At 33.1% G+C, this 23,809-nt stretch overlaps 2 protein-coding genes across 4 annotated transcripts in view; one reads left to right on the forward strand and one right to left on the reverse strand.

Moving 5' to 3' along the window:
* The window catches only part of LOC106104870 (endophilin-A), a 22,193-nt gene extending 11,568 nt beyond the window's left edge, over positions 1 to 10,625 (reverse strand). For 2 of the 3 annotated variants that reach the window (XM_013285065.1, XM_013285064.1), the window contains exon 1: positions 10,454 to 10,623. The gene's annotated coding sequence lies outside the window, so the exon portion shown is untranslated. Of the gene's footprint in view, positions 1 to 10,453 lie in introns of all 3 variants that reach the window. The other variant, XM_013285063.1, reaches the window with a different exon arrangement.
* Positions 10,626 to 11,034: 409 nt separating this feature from the next.
* LOC106104729 (dmX-like protein 2) overlaps positions 11,035 to 23,809 on the forward strand; it is a 40,720-nt gene continuing 27,945 nt past the window's right edge. The window contains exons 1-12 of the mRNA XM_013284860.1: positions 11,035 to 11,325; positions 11,945 to 12,145; positions 17,699 to 17,852; positions 19,239 to 19,312; positions 19,584 to 19,713; positions 19,975 to 20,095; positions 20,379 to 20,561; positions 21,052 to 21,179; positions 21,866 to 22,026; positions 22,303 to 22,378; positions 23,070 to 23,256; positions 23,791 to 23,795. Of these exons, the coding sequence (XP_013140314.1) occupies positions 11,239 to 11,325; positions 11,945 to 12,145; positions 17,699 to 17,852; positions 19,239 to 19,312; positions 19,584 to 19,713; positions 19,975 to 20,095; positions 20,379 to 20,561; positions 21,052 to 21,179; positions 21,866 to 22,026; positions 22,303 to 22,378; positions 23,070 to 23,256; positions 23,791 to 23,795 (1,507 nt within the window). The 5' untranslated portion in view covers positions 11,035 to 11,238. The remainder of the gene's footprint in view (positions 11,326 to 11,944; positions 12,146 to 17,698; positions 17,853 to 19,238; positions 19,313 to 19,583; positions 19,714 to 19,974; positions 20,096 to 20,378; positions 20,562 to 21,051; positions 21,180 to 21,865; positions 22,027 to 22,302; positions 22,379 to 23,069; positions 23,257 to 23,790; positions 23,796 to 23,809) is intronic.

Genomic DNA, 23,809 nt, shown 5'->3' on the forward strand with positions numbered 1-23,809 from the left:
AAAGAAATAAATAGATATGATAGAGTATGCGAATGAATGCATTGACTAAATAGATAAGGACCACGCCTTGACAGAAAATAAACTTTAAAATAGTCAGAATTATAACTGCTTCCCTTTTTTTCATTTTTACCATTGAAATTCATTTAAAAAATTGTAAAAAATTATGACCGATCGAGAATTAGCATGATTGTCTCCTAATTTACTGGTACTGAAACCTTAATAGACAGAAAAATTAATACGTACATTTTTAATCAAAAAAAAAAAATGATATGTAAAATAATAAAACAATTAACAGTTGACATTAACTGATCTTCATTATTATGATTAGTTTTTAAAAGTTTAGACATGGTTTTAAATGCGATGTAGACTGGATTCATAAAATTATAACAATCGGAAATATTAGGTATCCTGTAAAAAGATATACATCCGCCGAGCTTGGAATATAAGCTAAAAGCATTTAACGAGTAAAATAAACTGAGTAAGATTATAAAAAAATTAAGATAACGCCGGAGAAGGGCGGATAAGCTAGAGAAAGAGGTCCTAATCTTAACACCCAAACGAATCTCATTTGATAATACCAAATGAGTAATTAACAGCAGCCGCTAATTGACCAATATTTCATTATAACTTGACAAATTTCGCTCTACCCATACTACAAATGTTTTTTAAAATCATTTGCTTATAATTAAGTGATTATAAGAAGTCAAAATCAAAACCTATTGAATTTTAATGTCATGACCACATTAAATTTTATTATATATGGAAGGTATGAAATTTTATAAAACCCCCGATTTAAAAATACTACTATGTCTAAACTTATCACTAAATATAACTTCACAATGGTGGAATGGAATTTTATATAGAAATTGCTTTCTTAACAATAGCTAAATTGAATTTTAATGACTGGGCAATTATAGGAAAAGATTTTAAGGCACATTAGTAGCCGGATAATAATACCTTTTATATTTGTATATTGAGTTCCTTTGTGCTCTAGACTCGCGATTCACTTAATCGTTGTGGGTTTTCAAGTTTGTACGAGGTTACGACGTAGCGCAACGTAGCTCGTAGCTCGGGCGCGACTGACGGCCGTAGCGCCGTAGCACTGCGCGCGCAGCCTCGCCCCACACCACATGGACCCAATATCAATCCACATTTCTCTACTATTTTAAAATTATTCACAACAACCAATTTGGTACCATATTAACCTATTCTCAGTTGAAATATAACCAAATAAAGTATTTAGTTAGAGATGTCTTAATAATGAATAATTTATAAAGTAGAGCAAATACTCTTTGTAGTAGAGATTATGAAAAATTACACATTCAGCATCGCGTGACTTAGTAAAACAGCAACAGTATTAAATTTACCTCAAAATCAATACTTCTGTACATTAAATATTGAACTTTGTTTAAAAATATTGCGTACATAATAAATTAGTCTTGAAAGTAAATTTAAGTTTCATGATTTTTTAGTACAAGCATGACGTAAAACAAGAATCTTTTAGAATGAGTTCAAAGCAATTGCTGAAATACTTTTAGAGCTCCATTCACGTTTTGCCTTACTTTGTTAACAATAGAATAATGTTAAACGAGATAGGAGCCTGTAATTCCTCAATGTATTATATTTAAAATTATTTTCTCCCTGATAATCGTCGATTTATATAATAAATAAAGTTTAAGAGAAGATAGAATAAATTTTCTAGCATTAGAATTTTCATGCATTAACTAAAGCTGTTTCCAATGCTAGTTGTAGTTTTAACAACTTAAAAGTTTATGCGGATTCAGTTAATTTTAACTCCATTAGTTTACTTCGTAAGTTTATTATAAAGTAAAAAAGTAGGCCACTCAGAAGTCAGTAATAAAGTCGAAACTATTTCATTTACATTATCGATTTTTATGCAACGTGAATCGCTAATTTATTTTTAAAGACGCAAAGTAATCTCTTACTTAGATATGGTAAAGCTCGATACAAAATAAAACACCCATAAATTACACATTTGAATTTTATAGAGTATAATGCTATAACCGTTAGAAAACGAGGTTTAGGCCAACTGTCATCTCCGACACGAGTCTGGTGTAGCCATATAATACATATCAGAGTTATTAAAACTTTTAGAAGTCTTAAGCTGTAGGTATGTATATCCCGACTGACCTGGTCCAGTGTGGCAGATATTAAATCAAAGTTATCAAGTAAATTTACTCATATTTTTGGTTCGTTCAGTATTATAAGAATTTTGAGTATAAACATTGAATAATTAGTTTCTCATCGTTTTTCAACTGCGAAGCTTTCAACTACAATAAGAGCTCGTTGGGGTCACAGCGATAAAAACATACAATGCGGCAAGCGTTGTGCTACACTGCATTATAGGCGACAAAGTCTCGTCAGCTTATTAAATATAAAACCTACAGACTAAAGTTGACAATTATTCGGTGGTTTAGACACATTGAAAGATTGATTGACATGAGATTAGCAAGTGTTTGGGTTACGGCGAGAGTTGTATTGTTGTATACCTATGCATACCACAAACAAAATTTAAACATGTAATTAACCAAAAATGTTTTTTTATAATATATACAAGGTTTTGAATGAGATAATATTAAAACCGTCACCGACACCGTAGTGATAACATTTTATGTGATATTGACGTGAGATGTGGATTTCTAGAAAATGTGGAGGCGTCGATGAGCTTTAATAGAATCCACCCACAGGAATGACGTGGGACGTTTTTCATTAGTCTACGGTAGTCGAGACGTGAGTTAAATCTTTTCGATTATAAACCTTATTTATCGTTAATTAATACTAAACATTGTTCAAATGACTTTTTAAAACATTTTATATTAACAATGAAATTTCTGAATCAGTTAATCAGTAAATCAGTTTGTACCACTAATAATAATAAAAACAGTCATATCGGTCGTAGTCATCTTTTTCCCTCTATATGCTCCTTTAACACCTTGTCTGTAGATGTAGAAGCAAACGTATATTAAAACTAACTGTACCTGTGCGGCTTCACCCGCATGAAATTATAAAATCTTCATTTGTTTACATTTGTCAAATTTTAAATTGCAAATGCCAAAATTACCATTACTTTATTATCCCTTTCCCACATGAAGGTTTTTTCCAATTTATTTACCGGCTATGTTTAATACAGTGAAAATATATAGCCTAAAGCGTGTCGTAAGTGTAGGGATTTTTATTAAAGAAAAGATTATTCAAAAATATGCTGTGATTGCTGACGTCCTACGCCACGAAGTAGTATATGTTCACGCTTTATTATATTAGTATAGATATAGATAGATGGTGCCATCAGAAACAGCTAAAAATAAATTTGCATGATTGACTAAGTTGCTGTTTATAATGACCGGCCCACGCCTCGCTCAGACCTTTTAATAAAGAACCTTTTCGATGTGAAGTGTGGGTGAAACAAACTTGAAACCCCTAATTAACGGTAGAGATAAAAATGTGTCCAATATAGTATTCCAAAAATCTTACTTATTTGATGATTTTATGTACACTTAATTGAAACAATACAAAAAAAAACTATGTAAAAGTTAATAGGGATTTCCACTTCAGCATAGTATAAATAAATAAAACCACATGGTTCAGTATAAATCCTTTAAGTAAAATTGACGACAATAAAGACTTTTATCCGGCTCATCTGTTTTTAACATTAAAAGCATGATAAGACAACCAATGTTTCACGTCTGAAACGTCTCGGATTATATGTCACGTGAGGAAAAATAAGGTATTTGTTAACATTTCAAATATTACAATCTTACTAATATTATATTGCCAAAGTTTGAATGGATCGATGGATGTTTGTAGCCTATACTGCTGAACGGATCTCGATGGCATTAGACATGGATGTAGAGGATAGTCTGGGAAAACACATAGGCTACTTATTTTTGTTTTTTGAATTCCACGCGGACGGAGTCGCAAGCTAAAACTATGTTATACTTAAATCTCTTTGAGTTATAGACATGAAATAATCGCTTATTTTATCCTATCAAAACTGATAAGTAGTTAGTAAAAAAATTATAAACGCTTAATAAACGTCATGGTCATGGTTTTTATGAAGTTAATAGATAATGGACTTCCATTATACACTATAATAACAGCGGACCTGTAATAAAGCAGGCTAGGAGATATAACAGACTGGCTGGTAAACCTTGGAGATTGCAATTTAAAAAGTAATCGCCTGCCGTGAGATAGGGAGAAATTGAAACGTTATGAAGCAGAATCTTTTTCAAACACTTTTAAACTAAAGTTTTATTTACTGTGAATGTCATCAGACTCCGGCGAATAGATACATATTGCTCGTATACCCTGAGTGTCTACAGGCGAAAAATCGATATATAAACATATTGTGTAGTGGAAACACCTTGTTATATAGACCAAGTACGTATACGAAATTCGTGCCTACGACAACGGGGACTACATCTGTTATCAGATAACCCTCTGACTCATTCTCTTTAAACAACAAAAGAGACAAAGATAAAGTAATATAAAGGAACTAAAAAACCTAATATCTTTGTGAATTATTTAGATTAAATCATAACCAGATTATCCGATCGATATCAACGATATCATTAGAAAGACATACATGGTACAGACGGTAATTTTAATCTAATGTATTACAAGCAATTTCTACGGTTATTTACGTGTATTGCCAAATTAAGACGGAAGTATAATGAAAAATTAATGCTATGCAATCTACAACAATAGCTATTCTATAACGGTGATGTAAGTGATAAGTACCGATAACTCGGCCTGCCTCTCGACTTGCGAGATGACGGTTGTTTCCGAAGGTCGGTAGTCGTGTGACGTGTACGTACGACACCGATTCATTCAAACTGGACGACGGATCGAAGGCATGTTGCGCGCGCACACCTCGCCATATTTGTACGTCAGCGAATCCGTGGGAGGTGGGCAGGGAGTTCCTCGAATACTTACAATGCCACAGGTTTCAATCGAAATTAAAAAAAAACGACTCGTAAATTGAACGCCTCAGGCTTTTGTTCTAAAAGTTAGTATGCTTAACGTTATGCTTCCATTAAAGGGATAAAAGCTCTTACTTAGTCCGTTATGTGCTAATCAGGTGCAGGTATTTTAAAAGTGTTTGATGAGAATAAAGGATCATTTAATTTTAAAACAATTTTTTTTATTTATTTTTTGTATTTGTGACTTTGCATACATCTAATTTAAAACTACTTCAAAAACATCCGACTTAAATGATTTTTCAACCTACCGTAGTACAACGAGCGAAACAATAATAAGTACTTATACGAAAAAAAAAACATTCTCAATTCAATTACTTTTAAAAGCCCTTGATTCCTTACTAAAAGGGTACATAGGAATGACATTAAAGGCAAAATATAGCGGGTACATCGTAATTGTCAATTTATTACCATGTACGCTTCGGGAATATGCACTACATTGAGAAATTGAGTTTCGCAGAGTTGCAACCTATCAAAGTTCTGGAACATTCTGTTGGTAACGCAGAAAGCGCGGACGCGAGGGGCAATTAACAAACACTACCGCTTCCAACATAATTGTCTCGCACAGTAAAATACAATTAACCAAATTGTGCTCTTGTATTTTCCATTTCCATTAACTCTAATTTTATTAAATAGAGATATTAAATGGGTAATTAGCGCAGCAGTCATAGACTAGCAGACCTCGAATAGCTTACAAAAACTGTTTCAAGTTATTTTACAATTGGTCTTGTAAGATGGGATCCGCTTCAAGATTTTCGTATGATGCAGATAAAAAATCTCCGCATCAAAGCATAGTGCCAATTCATTTACGTAGACTATGATACAATGCGGAGATGGTGCTCCATCGCGTTGCAATGCGGCTCTATTCGTTTTATACAAAATATCTCGTTAGTAAAAAGTTTGATGCATAAAACAAAACTTACAACCTAACTACGCCGTTTTCATATATAAAATGTTATTTTTCATTTTTAGTAATAATTCAATGAGGAGCAACAGAATACAATGTTATCTATTTTCTTTGGTCCTGAAAAGTGGGATCCAGATTTACTTATTTTATTGATGGTTTCTACTTTTATTGTGATTAGAGATGGGATTTTACCCGGAAAAAACCCTCATGTGGGAAAAAACAGGGAAAAAACCCGGGGAAAATTCCCAAATGGGAATTTATTCGGGTTTTTTCATTTTTAGCATATTTGACATCTAGATAATGTGTAGATACAAGTATATATCAAATAGTACGTACTATTACTACTAATAAAAAATAATAATACTCGGGGAAAATTTCCGAATGGGAATTTATTCGGGTTTTTTGGGTTTTTTTCCGCCGCCCATCTCTAATTGTGATATAGTTAAATATTACAGGATGTATAAATAATTGAACGTATTGAATTTTGGAATGGATACTAAACAGAATACAGTCATTTGAACGCATATTTATTCGACACGACCATTGTCTGAATGAGTAACACGTTTACGGCTCCAATTGCAGTCCACTTATTAAAATAAAATAAAAACCTATAAAGAATATTGCACATTGATATACACTTTTACAAAATTTGCAAATACTCGTTACGAAGAAGAGTAAAACTACAGAATTTACATTTTAATTAGTATGTAAAATTCGGCTCAGCATATGAAAATAAAGACAGAAAGGACGAAGAAAAATAACCTATGTGGTGATCCTTGACAGAAGATTGCAATTGTTATTGTTACATTTAGAAACATTAAATGTTATGAAATACTTACGCAAATTAGGCTTCTCATTCTTTAAACCTTCAATGACAAAACTATTTAGAGAAAATCAATACAAATAGATTGACATAAGGCCTTTCGTTCCATAACTAATTTAAGGCTTTAAATATCTTAATGTATAAATATAAGCTCAATTTGTTTAGAAGTCACATTTCATTGTTTTTTTCATTTGAACATTTAACGTCCATTTTGAACTTTGACCTCTATTCCCCAATTGGATGTAATTGGCAACGTCGTAATCATTTATGCTCTGACTTATTTTTCTATCTCTAAAGTTGGTATTTCAAAGATCTCGCATACAACCAAGAGGTCCTAAATTATTTGTTGGGAGGGGAGGGGGATATATTCAAGAGTCTCTGCCTTTCAGGGGAGAGGGGATAAAAAGACTTGATTCATGATAAAGAAGCTGGGATCTCCAAGGAACGTAACTTTTTTCTGTGGGTGCAGAAGTCTTCTTGTGCCACATAAAGAGCCTCTTCGTCTACGTTACGTTTACACTGTACTAAAAATATTCGAACTGCTATAGAATCTTATCGGATCTAAGCCTGTAAACATGATTCAAGGCCTCTTTGTAATTTCAATAATGACATAACGATACTGTTCGTATTCTCTCATACTTTTCGTTGTTCGTTCATTCTAAATACATTATACAAGATCGTTTAATAGTTCGTATTCGTTTAATAGTAACGATTCTGAGTGTGGCAGCCTGATTTAGCGATTTTCATTATGTAGTAACGTTCTATTTGTAAATTGTATGTAACTTGTTTATAGTTCTCATCTTTTAAGTAATCTTTGTAATTTATGTAAATTGAAATATAAGTTGTCGAAGGAATGTTTCATGAACTTCAATATTTCTAATGTATATCGAGCTATAAAAGGACGGGACGTAGGCGTGACACAATTACGAGGGGTCGAAGGCGCCCGACTGTCTGCCGACAGATTATTACAGCTGCCGACGTGAATCCGGCTCCGAGAAATAGGTTAACGTTAAGTAGCCCCTTTTGGCATCGTTATAAAAATCAAATTAGGTTTCAAACTCTATAAAGATTTTTTTATACATTCAAATTACAGAAGTTCAAAGATTACATTATTATAAACATTTATTACACAACAAATACCACCTACAGAACAGTTGCAATAATTTTTTCTACAATATTAAAAAAATCAACCTGAACATTTCGGATCATTTTTTAATTTATACGACACCGTGAATTGTTTGCCTATTTCTTTGTTTTAATTGCAAAGAGGAAAACATATATTAAAAGGGAAAAAATATACAGAAAAACAGAAGCTCTTACGCGGCTACATTCAGTGAAATTTCCCATACAACTACAAGTCCATTCTTCACAATATAGCGCCCTACATTAACTACACTGCAATCACAACAATCTCACATCCAACTCAACATTAAAAACATATGAATGAATATTACTATATAACTATTTCTTAACACGTAACACGCAAGTAATTGGAACACTAAACAAGTTTTTCTATGGACTGAGGATGTGGTGTAGGGAGAGGGCGCTAATTGAAGAGCTTGGGAGAGCGAGGTAAATATAGTGCGGGCCCCCCGCGGCGTTTCCTAGTTTATCCTCGCATTTTGTGGGGAGAACTTTGATAAGCGCGGCAGCGAGTAATCCGTTCTTTTTTTATAAATCAGGTTACCAAATGTAAATATTATACAGATTTTTTTTTACCATTCCGGATCTGGTAGTTATAGTAATATAAAGGCGACAGTAGACTTTGATTGATGATTTCTTAAACTTGCGGCAAATAGATTAGTTCACATTATTGTATTTCAGTTAAACCAGTAATTATCAACCACTTTTTACGTTAAAAAAAATTAGCACTATTAGCCTTTTATAAACGAAAATTTTGTTTGAATCATTATTTCAGACAGAATATGATAAACTATGTTATCTTAAAACAAAAAGACGTTATATCACTATACGACTACACAAGATAAGTGATACTGCATAAGAAAATGTTACCTTAGACAATGAATTAAGAGAATAATAAATATGTTTCAGATTAAATTAATAACTGTGCGTTTACACAAAAATATTTTTACAAAACATAGACATAAGACTGAAATAAACATTTATTTTTTTGATTTATTATAAACTAGCTGTTGCCTGCACCTTCGTCTACTTAATATTAACATAAAAAAGTAGCCTATAATATGCCCGTCTATGTCAGCTACCTTCCAGTGAGAGTCCGGTCGAAATCGGTCCAATCGTTTTGGAGATCATCCTGAACAAATGCGGACAGACAGACTTACAAAAATATTTTTAATGCGATTTTCGTTATCAGTTATACAAATACATCATCTTCCCGAAATTTTAAATTTTTCTTTTAATATTACAAATACACTAATTTTATTTTGTATAGATTCATAGTGCAAAGGAAATAAAATCATGGTTGTTTTGAGCAAAAGTTAACAAAAACACTAGAGATAACCTGCAATTATCATTCATTTACTTTGCTAATGATAATATCCTTATCACTAGCAGGTCCATATTAATAGACAACAAAAAATTATTGACCATGACTAACAATTAATGATTTTTATTAAACCACAGGAAGTAATTTTTATTAAATACATTTGACAGGATATGGTAGCCAGTTGACACCATTTAATTATTTATAGTGACAAATGCATTATAAGCAATGCAATTTCAGCTATAAAGATTATTGCTTAATACCGGTGACTAAATGTAACGGTTTCAGCCCTACTAGCAATCTAGGCGAGATTTCTACAGCACCGCCTTTTATGGCAAACCATATATACTTTGTGCTAAAAAGCGCCATGGCATACTTCAGTAGTTTCCAAAAAATGTAAAAACTTTTCATGTATTACATTATATTTTACATGAGATTTTAAACATAATTGGTTAACAAATTATTTTTAGTACAAAAAGTGATAGCTTGGTTATGAAACATACATTAGGATGGCTGCTATCAAATTAAAATAAATGTATGTACTGGCAGAAAATAATTGTGATAACAATTATTATATAGTGATGATTCAATGTCTGGCAAAACCAGAGCATTTTTTTTGCTAAAATTTATCACAACTTGTGATAAGACCATTTACAAATTTTCCGTTTTTTTTTAATAAGAATATTGGCATTTACAGTGAACCATTGTCAGAATTTGTTTCCAAGTTAATTGAGACGGTATGATAAACAAAGGGAAATGTGAATGTCATGAAGTTACAGTGGCAAAAGTATGAATAGAATGAACTCTACTGGTTTACTTAATACTTTATGCTGTTCTTAACATGATTCTTTTTCATATCTTGTTATGCTATAGAAACCGTAGACTGGAGAAAAGGCAAAAACCTGACAATGGGTACGCACTGCTGGTATTAGTGTGTACTAAAAGACCTATGTAAATTTAAATATATTTGGTAATGGAACAAATATATGAGTAAAAATCCACAAACTGGCTCTATTTGATCTAATTACCTGTTTCCATTTTTATTTAATTAATTAATAGTAAACTTATAATTATGTTTTACATATTATTAATCTTTTTATGCATTGCTTTTTTAATGATAATATGAGGATTATTCAGAATACATCCAATAACCAATATAGAGTTTTAGGTAAAATAATAATTAAATTACAAATCGCACTTCAAGCAACATGCAATTTATTGTAGATGTAAACTGGAAAGAAAGTTTTATTATTAAAACTTACCTTTTTACAAGTTCTGCGGAATTAAATTTTCGAATTCACAGAAATCACAAACTTTGAAGCTGTTAAATCGTCGGAGATATCAAGTTTTTTAAATTCTTAAAATAATTTAATCAATACACAAAAACAAGTCAATTTCAATCTCCGGTTGGCATTTGGCACATTTGGCATTTGTAATGAAAAACAGATAACGAATGAGTTCCACAGATAAAGTAAAAGGAGGAAATTGCTTATTCCCTGTTAAATTATAGCTTTGTTGCTTAGGAATCAGGTAAAACTTGAATAAACTTGAACCCTAACGTAAAAAACTGAATTTTGTTTGTCATATAGGTGTTTTTTAACGCTGTCATCATCTTAATTAATTGTTAAATACTTGGAATTTGCTACTAAAATGAAATAACTAACTTGTGTAGCCGAAATGCAAAGTGTGGCGTCAAGAATAATCTGATTATCAAAATGTTTTGAAATTTGCTATTTTTTTTAAGAAAAGTTTTAAAAAATACGTATTAATGCTAAACACAAGGTCGTGAAGCAAGGCAGGACAGGAACGGTAGAACAGAAAAGCAGTATCATTCATCTCTTTCTTGCAGTAATACGTCATTCTCTCACGTTCAATGTGTGGTGTCATAGTGAAATATTCGTGATATTAGTTCTTACTGACAAATCACAAAAGTATTTTAAAATGCTGGAAATTTTCTGTTTTCATTATGTATTTTTTCATTAAAAAAATGTTAGTGTTGTGCTGTTCGTTGGAAGAAGTATAGTAAAGAAACTTATAAATCCTCACAATGAACTGTCACCAAGTATTAAGTGGTGCCTGTAATTCAGGAGATCAATGTTTTGCTGTTGGTTCAGTGGAAGGAATACCTTTTACAGTGAGTGTATTTATCAAATACTCAGGTTGTATGTACAGACGAGTCTCGTGACCAAGGATGTTGGCCGCAATAGAGTGGTAATTGAGATGTAATGGTCCTAACAGGAAAATCTAATTTAGCTCAGTTTGATAAGAGTTAAACAATATTCTTTTCGATTTATAATGTTTACGCTTTATGATTATAGATTCTTGTCATCACAATTGAATAGCACTTTATGAAAGGAAGAAATACTTGAATAGAAATTTGCATAACATGAATATTTTAATAAAAGATAATTGCTTAAGAGCATTTATTAATTATCTCATTTGTTGATAATTGTAAACATTTGTGTCAAGTTTTAATTAAGTCCTATATTGTTTACATTAGACTGACTAATTTATTAGTGATCAAAAATTTTAGTTTTTATCAAAAAATATTTTAATGAAAGAAAGACAGACATTTCAGAATTACAAGAAATATAACATTAGATAATCCATACTTGGCAATTTTTTTTGTACTTGTAGTAATTTTCCTTTGTAAAAGAAATATAAATATTGCATTTAAAAATATTATTCAACATTTTTATGTAATGTTGTTACTTTGTCTGACAAATTGAGAAAGGAATATTCATTTGTTTCAGGCATATGCAGCAGGATGTAACATAGTAATACTTGCATCGAACTTTGAGCGTGTTCAGATTATACCTGGTGCCATACACGGTTACATCCGCATTAGTTCCTTAGACTGCAGCACTGATACAGGGAAAATTGCCGCTGCATATGGGGCTGAGGTGTGCATATTTGAACCCACACCACTTATACATACAGCAGGAACAACACATGTAAGTAACAATATTGTATTTCATTAAATTAAAACATATTGATATGTGAAGGATATATTTCATTTTTATTGACTTCGCCTATGTTACTTACTAACAACATAGCTTTTTAATGGTGAAAGAATTTTTAAAATTGGCCCAGTAGTTTTTGAGTTATTTCATTACAATCAAAGTTTTCCTCTTTATAATATTAGTATAGATTATTGTTTGAATCTTGGAAAGGTTTTAAAATACTTACAGCTCTCTAATTATTATTTAGATATTCTTAAATGTTAGGATATTTTAAAGTATATGTTTGCGAAATCCAACTTTAGTTGATTTTTTTATAACAAAACATTTTGTAAAACATACACGTGCCTGATTAGATAAAAGATGTCTTATCAGTGTACATATGTTTGTCTCACTCATGCTCTTATATCTCCCTCTGATGTTGAACTTGCTATAATTAGATTAAACATAATATTTCTTCATATTAATGACATTGATTAATAGCAATTAGGAATAGGAGATTAAGTGCTAATTACCTGTTATGTAATAATTTTTTTGCAAAGAATAAAACAAAGCTTATTTTTCAAAATCATTATATCACTTTTCCACTAAGCTACAGGCCAGGCTAGTGAAAAGGGGCTCTTATTGATGTGATAGTACCATGCCAAAAACCTTAATAGTAAACATATTGACAGTTTGTTCACAAGTGATGAATTAAAGATTACGATAAACGACTTACGATACCATTTAGGGAAAACACAAGTAGTTACAATAGATAAAAATATTTTCATACAACATTCAAACATATTTTAAACAAAAACGAATGTGGAGAAACAGAATCAGTCGAAATTTCATCGAAATCCGTTCAGCCGTTTAGGCTAACAAACATCCATATAAACATTCGCATCTGTAGTAGAATTGAATTTAATTTGGCACGTTGGTACTCAGAGAATTCTTTTGCCCGACGTGCCAACTCGCGTCGCGCCGTATTATCCAAATATAGATACATTTTAGGTTTCGACACCTAAAAACCGTGATAAAGGTTAAGTACGCAGTGTGTCGAGTGGGCATAGAAGCGTGCATTGTTTTCTTCCCCTTTCTTCTAGTTTTAAAAGTTACCTTTTCTTTCGAGGACTAGAAAAAAAATATCGGGACAAGCATTCATTTTTTCAGCGCCTATGTGCCTTTAGTTCATTTTGGTATTGTATTCTTTAGTTACAAGACTTCAGTTGGTATGTTAATAAGTAACACGTTGAATACCCTTAATTTATGAAAATACGTTAGCGAATTGGTAGTATTCAACGTGTTAACTCGCAAATTTAAGTAAAACTGTAAACTTAAGTCCTGTGGTTATTTAATTAATTTGATTGTAAATTAAGACTTCTAAAATCCTGGCACATTATTTTAATCTTTATGCAGTTTAAAGGAAATTACATTTTCAAAAACTTTTTTAGGGTGCGACTCGCGTAGACAGTTGTTTTTGTCAACCGTGATATAATATCTGATACGTAATTTATCCATTCTTCTTGTATAATCACATAATCCACGGTCGTTATCATGAAGCGTTAAAAATTCGTTAAATAATTCGCAATTCGCTGCCCGTAGATGTGTCTAATGACAAAGTTGTGTGAATGTCATAGTAATTATTGTCTGAATATTACTCTCAAGTATAATTGCTGGTGATTCATTATATGATATTTCAGCGCTTGAGTAGGAAATAATACGCATGTGTACATTTCAAGTTGATGGAATATTTGTTTATCCTGTTAGCGCATTTATGAGAAAATTGTGTTGATTTTTAAACACAATCACGGTGATTATGTAAATATAAGGAGTACGTTCTTGTCGCATTGTTATTGCAGTCATATAATAAATACAAATATAATAGAAATATGAATATTTTAATTTTGACCAACGTGAAGCTACGATTGATAGTTCCTAGAAACTCGTGTCGTCGATCGATAGACTTGACAGTACAGATTTTTACAATAATATCGCTAAGAAGTGGAATTTTTTAGCTAAAATTTTAACATAGAAGTCTGAAACGCCGCACGGCACATAGCACCGGCCGTTAGTCTTCTTAAAATGGAGCTGTTCGTTGCAGTTTTTGACAGTGAGACATTGCGTAACGTAATGTTCAGAAGAGTGTTACAACAATGTGTGTGTTGATCATTTATTTATGTTCATTTTTAAATTTTATTATTCATTAGTGAAGGAGGAAAAAGAAAGGACATTGAGACCAATAAAGTTTACTAACTGTGGTTAACAATTATGTTGCAAAAACCAAAGGAAAAAAGAAACTAATGCAAATAAAACGAAAAACAGAGAGGAAACTAAAGTTAAGAAAATGCAGGCATTGCGTGAATTGTCACAATAAAAAAAAGCTATTAAAAAGACTGAATACAGATTTTTTACACTATATAAAGCTTGAGTAGACATTACAATATGTTCATATATGTGATCGTAGTGATTTAATACTGTCTGGTACTAAGAGACACTTTCTGAGACTGCATTTATTCTTACAAATGTTTATGTTTTTGAATAGGTTTATGCAGAAGTTGCGTTTGTGTTTGTTTATTTTGGTGTTATAATTTGTTAAGTTAACCAAGATTTCAATAAAGATATATTTACAAAATAATTTTTATATATTTCCTAAAAACCTTAAGTCTACCACCAGGGGCATCCCCTAATATTGATGTACATATATCAATCGTGTCGGTATCGTATGAGGTGGGCGCATGCCTTATGTAACTTTAGGAACCTACTTGATAGAATGTCAGATTTCGACGACCACATAAGAATTTAAGCCGTTAACGTAAATACGTGAAACTACCGAATCAATTTCTTAACATCCAATTGATGTAATCTTATTCATGTCCACATTTTTTTACTTTTATAAATCACAAAACTGAGCGAATAATTTTCGCATTAGATATGTTATCTAATCGTATAACGACCATCGCTCATGTGTTATCCTAAATCTCGCTAAACTGGAATATCTCGACCCATCTATTTGATTTGCCTATATTAGTTTTAAGTGTCACATAGTATTAAGTGTCACATAAAACAAGGGGTATAAACGCTAATATGCTTAATTACGCTACTTGTAATCAATAATATAAAAAATTTGGGCTGATGTGTATTAAATTTTATTCCTCTCAACTTTAACCGTGAGGTTTGACTCCCGAAAAAACCTTTCAGAGCCTTGTAAATATTTGTATCTTGAACTTTTTAATTTTTATCTATTGGTATTGAGAGAAGTGTAAATAATTTTTTATGTTAATAATCTTTTCACGCATAGACTTATTGCCTAGTCTTTTTTTTTCTCATGGAAAAGATTTCTGTTAAAATTCTTTGTGGTCAATAAATCGGGTCTATTTTGATGCTTATCGTTGAATAAATTGTAGACATTAAGTGCGAGTGGGTTTATTTTCATCGATTCCACGTCACTGTAGTCTGGTAACCGAATGGTATATTATTTCCTCATTTTATGCTGTTCTCGAATACGAACGCGCCTCTGTGTATAATTACGCTGTTTTATTTCGCGGATACAATTAGACTGGTTGCTGTCAACTGGATATTTATGTTTCGCATCCACATGTTTCTAGCGTTCTGTTCCTGGTGAAAATCTATTTCATAAAACTCACATTCCTTTACATTACTTTAATGAAATATTAGTCAAAACAAAATGAGCTCAACTATTTACTTAAGATAGAGAATTGGAAATGTTATATTTAGCCCTTTAGTTTTTATCTTTTAATTCGTAGATTACAAAAAATAACAACATTCCATACGTTATCAAAGAAAAACGGATAATCTACAACAGCCAAATACTTGTATAGGGTTAAGAATCTTTCTGTACCTGACTTCTAGCAAGGATAACGTTACAGGAGATGGATTGAAATGATGCCAAGTTTTACCGCCGCCCTCGACATGGCTAGACTTAGCGACGCCTAAAGTAAATATACGTATATCATCACTGTAGATTTTATATACGGATTTTATTACTTCATCGATTGAATAAAGGAAATTATAAAACCATGAAAAAGACTGCAAATTATACTAATTGTCTTATAATATGAAGATTTGTTTTCAATTGATCGACTCGGATCAGAATCATTACACTCGAATACATTTTGAAGGTATAAATAGTTGTGAAGGCTGATGTCGGAGCGTATTGGTTCAATACTCATGTGAAATAATTACGGTAAACGATGGTAAAGAAATTTACATTTATACTAACAAATTTATTATTATAAGTGCAATTTATAGCTGATATTCGTAATGTTCTGGCGTCCGAATCAATACCGATATTGCGAATTGATTTTGAACATAAATGTTCTCAATCATGAACAAGACTGCATTTTTATTCGAATGTGGAACCCATCAAGGTTTAGCCGAGAGCTGATTTTTGTATTGGGGTGCAACTTCTATACATCTCTCTGACCAGGTTGTTTTTACTTGTGTTAAATTATATTTGATTGTTATTAATATCTATTTTAATGATTGTAATGTATACGATTACTCTTTATATGTCAAGGTCCTTCATCCGAAAATAGATATATGCTAATGTTGACAATAATATTGCATGAACAATCAATAACAATAGTAACAGCTGTACGTTTGCTAGTTCAGAGTTGTTCGGTAAAAGAGTGACAGTCTATTCGCCAGGATCGTGTAACTAGTACTGGGTATTCCCTGATGGGGGGTACAGATATTATGAATTAAGCCCTTATTTCCATCAATGTTAATTTATTTTAGTTAGATCTCATCTCCCTAGCCTTATCTCTTTCTAGTAGGGTTGACGCACAAGGTTGTATAAACCTTAAAGTTTTGCATTTTTTTTACGAGTAGCTGTTGTTGCCAACCCTACTTGGTAGCAAGCTCTGCGAAGTTTATTTTATGTATGCTGAGATTCACAACCAAGTACTTTATTAATCACTGTTATCAATACTTATTTGAGTACTTTCTTATCTTATAACCTTTTTTATCTTTATCTTGGTAAGCATTTTTCGCCGAAGTATTATTTATTTCAAACTATCGATCTAAGATGCTGTCAGCTCTGTTGTTGTTTACAATAATGATTAATATCGGTTATTATTTATATGAAAGAGTTTCATTAGGCTTGCGATTACGTCGTTAACAGTGTCGCATTGCAGCCTTTGCGGCGTTTATTGTTCTTTCTGTTGTAATGACTTAACCGTATTACGTACAAGAGGTATTAAGAGCGTTCGCACACCTGAAACTAAATTATCGCACAACTGTTTAGTCTCGTCTTGATTTCTATGAGCTTATATGAAGCGTACACAATTTGTAGTTTTAAAATTAAACAGTTGTATTGGCTACTGAAACGACAATCGTACAACAATTGTGCGATAGTTTAGTCAAAAGTCTCGGCCAGCCCTTAATGTCCTTTTACAAAATTTGCTGCAAGTAATAGTAATGTAAAAAAAATGTAAATGTAAGAAATTCTGTTTTAAATGAACACATTTTAGCAACTTAAATAAACAAATTTACCTTTTGTTAAATTAGGATATAGTGTAAGATTTACTTTTTTAACTGTTGCAGGGGTTGGAGTACAGATGGGTGCAGACCGGCAAGCTTGTGGCGGATGGGCCAATCACCGCGCTGTCCTGGAACCTGGAAGGTACCCGGCTGCTCACCGGCGGAAAGATCTTGCAGCTGTGGCATCAGGCATCCTTGTACCAGGATGACAGCCAACGTAAGTAGTAACAGGTTGTTAAAACTCAGTGATGTTAGACTTAGACCGTGATAAGGGGGGATTCAAGATTTTAGCGTAACAATAGATTTTCATCGTCTTTTATGTTAAATGTTCAAAAACTCTGCTACTAAGGACTTTCTGTAGCTCGTCAAATAAAGGATCATAGAGAATTGAAGCCGAAATTTTGACTTTATTGTTATGTTATCATAATGTTTTAACACAAAAGTGTTAACTACGCCAAAAATATTTTAATATGAAATATGGTCACGATAAAACTTTGCCGTAACCCGTTGGAAGACGATGTGATAGTTTTTGCGGCCAAAGTTCTGGAACGTACTGGCATTTTGCCTGCTTTTATCGATTTTGTGAAATAACTGTTGAAAGTTGCGAAGTTATATCTAGGAAGTTGACCTCGAAAGGAAGTTTAATATTTCTGCAGATTAAATTGAAATCTGATGTCATGTATTATTTGAAATTCTTACATTGTCATCTCATCTGGTGTTGGAATATCTTTTATTTAATCTTTTTTTATAGATTAAAGATATCTTACATTCTATCGATCTTGAAATACGAGTACTTCACTTCATAACGTGATAACTGCCGCCAGCAAATTTCTTTAGCGCGGATTTATTTAAAGTCATCTATCACATTCGCGCGTGCCAGCCTTCTACCAGCTGTCTTTCAGTGAAAGTCTGTCGAAATCGGCCCAGCTGTTTCGGAGATTACTCGGAACGAACGCGGCTTGCAGACAGACAGATAGAGACAAAAAAAATTAAAAGTGATTTTCGTTATCAGCAATGCAAATTTTTCTTATGACATTACAAACAGACAGTTTAATTTTATTATATGTATAGAAAGATATATATAGATTTAAGATGATTTGTCTACAATATTGTAACTACATAATTGCTCATATTTACTGACGAAATGATTCACATAGCGCCATCATATTGGACACTTTATACTTTAGATGACAATAATAGATTAGTCGCGTTCGGTTTCATTGTTTTAGTTGTTTATAGCTTGACAAGAAATATGAGATTAAATGGTGGTTAAATTACATAAATATAAAATGCGACTGTCATGTTTGCCTTATGAAGGCAGAGATAAAAATAAAAACATCTGACTAAAATTATTTTTTTGGTAAAACGTGATAGAGTAGGTTAATTCCTGATCTGTCATAATATTACATCACATTCTGATCTTGATGTCAAGTAATTGATTTATATTTCTTATGATTAAATTTTTGACCACTCTTTTATTTATGTCTTGGTGACGGTAATGGATAGTTCTCAATTTTATTTATCCTCTTTCTAACTTTAAATCGCTTTGTTTGGAGGCGAATAAACTTCGGATAACGAATTAAATCCTCATGTTTCCTTTCAGCAAGTTCCGGTGTCACATTCCAAATCGGCGGAGATAAGGAGGACAAACCCAAACAGCCGGAGGAAGAGGAACCTGTGAGTGCAGTTATGAATTTCTAACGTATCACAATAGATAAGATAAACCGATCTGTTTGCTAGACACAGTATAATTTCTCTGATATCGCTGTTTAAATCGAGATAAGTGGAATTATCCTTTCACAAGAACAACACTAATACTTCCTATCTTTTGTTTAAAATAGTCCATTAGAAATAATTTTCCGATGAAACGTTAACAAGATTTTGGGACTTTAATGTTTAAATAACAATTAATGTCTGTCTTAGATTTGATGTTTACTGTTTTTGTCAGGGTTGGATTTGTGTGTGGCAATGCCACACGGCGACGCCGGCGCACCACCTCGCTTTCTCCCCAGATGGCGTTCTCTTCGCTACATCCGGCATGAACGATCGGCTTGTTAAAATTTGGCATCAAAACAAAGGTACGATTTTAATTGAAACTTTTTTAGAATTTAGGTATTAACTAGCTTTCGCCCGCGACTTCGTCCGCGTGGAATTGAGAAATACAAAAGTGAATATCTATATGGCTATCCTCTACATCTATGCCAAATTTCATAGAAATCCGCCCAGCCGTTTATGCTACAAACATCCATACATCAATCCATGTAGACTTTAGCATTTATATGTATTAGTATGATTCTAGTAAGTTGTGACTTTTTTTATAATCTCTGCATATGTTTCAGTACTGGTGCAGGCGCACGGCGAACATTCAGGAACGGAATTGAATTACACGTTTATCTACGTGGCACATCCACGCGCAGTCACTCATCTATCATGGCGGAAGACAAGCAAATATATGCCCAAGTATGTTTTTGTACATCTTATTATGCGGAATATTGTCACTCTGACGTATAGTATGAGAAACCTTCGCTTACTGTAGAAATAGTATTATATTTTAATGTTCTTAAATGCCGGCAATGCATCTGTAGTTTCTCTGGTATTGCGGATGTCCATATTCGTTGCGTCACCTCGGTGTTCTGACTGAAATTTGGAATTTTTCTTTTGACATTTCGAACAGACAATCCAATTTTATTGTATGTACATATATATGTATATATTGAATGGTGTTGTGGGTGTGTTTGTGCAGAGGCAGCGTGGGCAACGTGCTGGTGACGTCGTGCGTGGACAACATCTGCCGCGTGTGGGCGGAGACGCTGCTGCCGGAGGACGAGTGGGGCGGCGGCTCCGCGGCCGCGCGCTCGCCGCCGCGCCGCCAGCGCGCCACGCACAGGCACAAGCACCGCTTCATGCAGCGACTCAAACATATGAAGTAATATATACTTTAGTTCAGAACGTTTATCTTACTAATGTAAACTAGCTTTCGCCCGCCACTCCGTTCGCTTGGAATTAAAAAATCAAAAGTGAGTAGCCGATTTGTTCTCTCAGACTATCGTATATATCTATACCAAATTTCATCGAAATATGTTCAGCAGTTAAGTCTACAAACCCTAACAAACATCCATGTCTCCATCTAAACTTTTGCATTTATAATCCTACTACTTACTAATATTATAACTACGAAAGTTTTGATGGACGGATGGATGTTTGTAAGAGTTTGTAGTCTAAACGGATCTCGATGAAATTTGGAATAGACGTAGAGTGCAGTCTGGAAGAACACATAGACTACTTAGTTTTTTTATTCCATGCGAACGGAGTCGCGGACGAAAGCTAGTATTAGTATAAAGTACGATTTTACTTGATATTTGTCATCGTATTGTTCAGTAGATCAATAAAATAAAGTAAATAATAACTTGTTTCAGAACATGTTTCCACATCCGACGCAACGCGCAGTCTTCGAAGCAGCCCGGCGCGCCCATACCCACGCTGCCCTCCACCTACAGCGCGCACGACTTCCACAACTCCTTCCAGGCCAGCTCCTACACCGGAGGTACACTACATAGTGCTCTCACCCTATATTGTCTTTATTAGACTACTAGATTTAGAATGAAAAAAAAATTAAGTATTTTATTTAAGTTTCTTTATATCATTTGTGTTAAGATTTTCTACTTTTAATATAATTTTAGTTCTAATATAGCTTTATAAGCACTTTGCCCAGGCAGCAGTTACACCCAAGTATCCAATCGCTATGGGACTCTGCTGCCTGGGCCTTGCGTTAATAATTTATAATTAATTTAGTTTATTACTAGCTTTATTGTTTGTTCATGTTTATCTGTTTGTGTCTTAATGTTGCATGTGTTTCAAATAAACATAATAAAAAAAAACCCTATATTGTCACTATAAGAGACATTTAGTGAACATCTCAGACTAAAACATCGCTAAGAGAAGGTGCAGCTTAAATTATACGGCCACGCTCAAACCCCAAATTCCATTAAAATCTTGACTGTTGACAGATTGTTAGCGGCGCTTGCGAATGAAATTTATTTAAACTGAACATTGTTTTAAATTAATAATAACAGTTCGGGGTCTTTTATAATTTAGTTTTCAAGTAATTTTTTTGTAGCATGTACTATAACAAATCTCTACATTTATCTAAAAAGAAACTAGATTTTTTTCTAGACTGTATTTTTATGTGTGTTAAAATTATTGATTGTGGTGTGATATAAATGTTTCCAGGGCTGCACTTCCACTTGGCGGCGTCTATCAACGCGGAGACGGACATCCCGCTGGTGCCGTCGCTGGCGGGCGGCGGCCGCTTCATCCTGCACTGGCTGCACAACAAGGAGATGCACTTCACCAGCCAGGCGGAGGCCATACTGCACGACCTCACTAAGAAGGTTATACAGTACTTTGATTTGTTCATTTTGATTTAAGAAAACAATAGAGTCAAAGTACTAGTTCTGTCAGAAAATCTCAAACCAACAAGATCATAAAATGGCTTGAAAAAGGATATGACAACCGCAGTACAAGGATTTAGTGTAACTTTTTTGACCATAAATAGGGGGCGCTATTGAGCTGTTTCCATTTAGTTTATTTTATTTTCAACGGTTCAGGTAACTTTGTTCATTTATAGCATAAAAAAATAAATGACTTAACATCATATATTTTTACAGGTTTTAGACAAGGAAGAGAACGAGGAAGGTTCCGGTATGGATCACAACACACATCCTGACGGAGAGAATGAATCGAGTATGTTTTATACATTTACAGTTTAGAAAAAAAAACATTAAAATAATCTTACATATGTATGTAACAACCGTTAATAGCTTAACGCTGTAGGTTAGAATAGCTGAAAAGCAGTTATCGTTGCGTTATTATAACGCTTTATTGCTATTTCATGCTGCTAATAGGAGGTAGGAGATCAAGTCACCATTTGACTAGAGTACAGTCTGAGGACACTAGTAACAGTGATGAACAACCAGGTAAATACAATAACATCAAAAGCTTAGGAAATAGCCATTACTATTGTATTTATGCTTTACAATTATAACTATTACCCTGCTTTTTAGAAGTTTAATTGAAGTATATCTGCCATTTTAACGCTCCTACGTATAACCCTAATACAACACGTTGACGTGAAAAAATCCTCTTAATTCGAAAGAACTTGAATGGTGATTTTATGTTTTGTAACATGTAACACATAAATTACAATCTAGACGAGAAATCTACGTAAAAGAAGTAAATAAATAATAAATAAAAAACTATTTATTAACCAAAAAAATCACACAAAAAATTTTACAGAACATGATAATGAAATGAAAAAAAATCAGTCCTTGGCCAAAAAGAGAAGGCTCAGCTCGGGCATATCAGTAAAAGTCGCGATGGTTTTCAGCGGCGTTTTCAGTACTAAAGTGATCATTAATGTTGTATCCACATCCAGGTAGCGGTAACCACAGCCATCCTAGTCTTTCAAACACGACGTCCATCAACTCTATAGCGACGGACGTAACGTGCACGCACTTGCCGGACTCCCTCGACGCAAAGATAGAGGCGCTGCTGCGGGACTGGCATCAGAGCCCTGATCTACTCTTCTCCATACATCCGGTCGATGGCAGCTTTCTTATATGGTGAGATTAGTAAATACCCAAAGATAAATGCAATTTAATTGTAAAAGCAAATGAAGAACAGTCAAATTTAAATTCATACCTAATCGCATATTTTACAATATACCGTTACATAATGCGCGATTCTCATTTGGCTAATACAGTTGGACAGTAGTGCTTAATAACGACCGGCATTTTATTTATTTACTTAGTTATTTAATACTTTTTTCACAAATATCACAATAACAACAACTAAAACTAAGCTACTACAAGATGCTTAATAACTTTGTGTTTATGTTATCATCTGACCGCAAAATATGTCCATACCATGGTAATCTTATTTCATCATCTTCCTTCTTATCCTACTCCCGTAGGGTCGGCGCAACAGTCATCACCTCATTTTTGAATCATGCTTATCTTATTAAAAAAAAACATAAGTAGGTTTTTGTTAATTTACTAATGTTTCTAGGCTTGGTGGGATTCGATCCCTCTACCGTAACGTTCCAAAACCATTAGGCTATTGACGGTTGATTATTATTTAATATTTTGTATATTTAGTGTCGGTATGAGTATAGAC

Source organism: Papilio polytes, unplaced genomic scaffold, assembly GCF_000836215.1.
Source record: "Papilio polytes unplaced genomic scaffold, Ppol_1.0 DF823399.1, whole genome shotgun sequence".
Taxonomy (NCBI): Eukaryota; Metazoa; Arthropoda; class Insecta; order Lepidoptera; family Papilionidae; genus Papilio; species Papilio polytes.